Source organism: Formica exsecta, unplaced genomic scaffold, assembly GCF_003651465.1.
Source record: "Formica exsecta isolate Colony F162 unplaced genomic scaffold, ASM365146v1 scaffold288, whole genome shotgun sequence".
In the NCBI taxonomy this organism is placed as follows: domain Eukaryota; kingdom Metazoa; phylum Arthropoda; class Insecta; order Hymenoptera; family Formicidae; genus Formica; species Formica exsecta.
The window spans coordinates 1,614-3,870 of NW_021850142.1; the positions used below are offsets into that span (position 1 = coordinate 1,614).

The 2,257-nt window shown below is 28.5% G+C and overlaps 1 protein-coding gene across 1 annotated transcript in view; it reads right to left on the reverse strand.

Annotated features, from left to right (window-relative positions):
• Window positions 1-1,839: 1,839 nt before the first annotated feature.
• LOC115237294 (mastermind-like protein 2) overlaps window positions 1,840-2,257 on the reverse strand; it is a 26,699-nt gene continuing 26,281 nt past the window's right edge. The window contains exon 5 of the mRNA XM_029810233.1: window positions 1,840-2,257. This exon is cut by the window's right edge and continues 1 nt beyond it. Coding sequence (XP_029666093.1) covers window positions 2,048-2,257 — 210 coding nt within the window. The 3' untranslated portion in view covers window positions 1,840-2,047.

The following is a 2,257-nucleotide window of genomic DNA, read 5'->3' on the forward strand; positions in this document are numbered from 1 at the left end:
TTTTCGGGCCAAAAAAGATCAATATCGGGGCAACAATCGAATTGTTATGGACTTTTTTTACACAGAGCATCTGCTTCGATAAATGCAGCATTGCATTCTGTACATATTAGAAAGTATATCTACACTAGTTTTGATCGTCACTTTGTACGTCGGAATATACAACCGCCCTATTTGTTACTTTGTACGTCGGAATATACAGCCGCCGTGTTTGTTATTTTCTTCGTGTTGGGGCAAAACCGGATACCTACACATCTCATGTAATGAAAAGAGGAAGAACTGTTATCCTGACTTTGTCTCCTTACAAAAAGTAGTTGGAAACGAAGACTAATACTCAGAAAAACAAACCACTAAAAAGAAGCTTTTTGAGACTCCTAAAATTAAAAAATTAAATAAATAAATCCTGCAACAATGTAGAACAAGAGGATATCTTTATCTGTGATTTTTGTCAATGGAATACATCTTTGTATTATATTCCGATTAAAATAAATCTAGATTTCGTAATTGCACGGTGTTTTACATGTTTTCAAATGGGTACCCGGTTTTATTCTACCGATAGGGCAAAACCGGGTATTTTGACTTCTCCAAAAAATCTTGTTATCCTTGGTAACCAAATTTTTTTTTAGCAACTAACCTCATTTTCTCATAGTTTAAGGTCCACTAAAGACTACTAACGGTCAGCGAAATTTTTTTTACTTTCTGATTTTTTGTAGGAAGATAAATCCAAAAAAATATCCGGTTTTACCCTACTTTCCTCTATATATTTTTATATAAGAAAAAAAATATTCTTTAATAATTATATTATACTTAACATTTTTTGGTTATTGATTTGGGAGAATTAAAATATAAAATGTTGATTTTTAATTTATTGCTTTTTTGTAATAAAATATAAAGTACAATATATAATAAACTATAAAGAGTACAAGATATAATCAAATATAAAGCAAAATATAATAAAATATAATATAAACAAATATAATATAATATAATATAAAATATAATATGATAAAAATATGTAATAAAATATATAATAAAACAATACTTTTCTGTACAATAGTTTTTTTCAACATATGCATGCTCTTGATGGCTTTTTTAATCATTTTTCTTCTTTCAAAATGTGTTGATACAAGTTTAATGACATACTCATATTATTTTTGAAACTTTTAATGTAAAGGACTCTTTAAACGATTTATAATTCGCGATAAAATTCAAGATAGAGTTTTATTTATATTTTATGCGTCACCTGTTTTAATGTATATGTATATGTATTTTGATATATATTTTGATTTGTATGTATTTTATCTATTTAAATGTTTTTTTTATTATATGAGACATAAAAATTATAAATATAATTCTGTCATAAACTTTGCCGCAAATTATAGATCGTGTAAAAAGGTCTTAAGAGAGAAACATCATCAATATTTCCTTATATATATTTGACATTACTTGTCGAGTTGTGAATTAAAGAAGATTGGATAAATATAGCGAATAGGGGACCCAGCCCCAATGACCTTGACCTTGACATATGTTGTCAAGGACATAATTCTGAGTAACTTTTTCTTCTAATTTAATCGTCGCAGTTCCTCTCTTTTGTATAGTGATTTGTGAATATATTTATTGTAATATGTATCTCTCTTATCCGTTTTTTTTTAGAAGAAGTTATAACTAAATTTTGTTATTAAAACAAAATCACGTATAAAATTGTTTATATTTATGTAAATAAAATATATATCACCACTTTTAACTTATAAAACATATAACTTATAAATAATACATAACTTATACATAAAATATATGTTATAACTTTATATAGAGATAAATTAGATTATTTATTGATATATAATATATAAACACATATATAACATTGTTTATATATATAAATGTGAAATATTTTTATCCCCCTAAATTATACAAACGTTACATCGTGCATTGCGATGTATAGTTTGTTTATATTGCTGACTTATGAATTGTTCTTACTCACCAATGAAATAATCCATTGACGTAACAAATGACTTCAAGTCCAACAAGCGCCCCCTCGGCGCTGTCGATGTCACAGATAAACTTCGGGACTCGCGGGTGCTGGTTGATGTTGCTGTTGTTGCTGCTGCGGATGCGACTGTTGATTTTGGGTTTGATGTTGCTGTTGTTGCTGTTGCTGCAATGTTTGCTGTTGATGATGGCTATGATTGTGACTATGGTGGTGACTTTGTCGCGCCCTCAACATCTCGTATCTCTGCTTATAAAGATCGCGTTCCTGCTG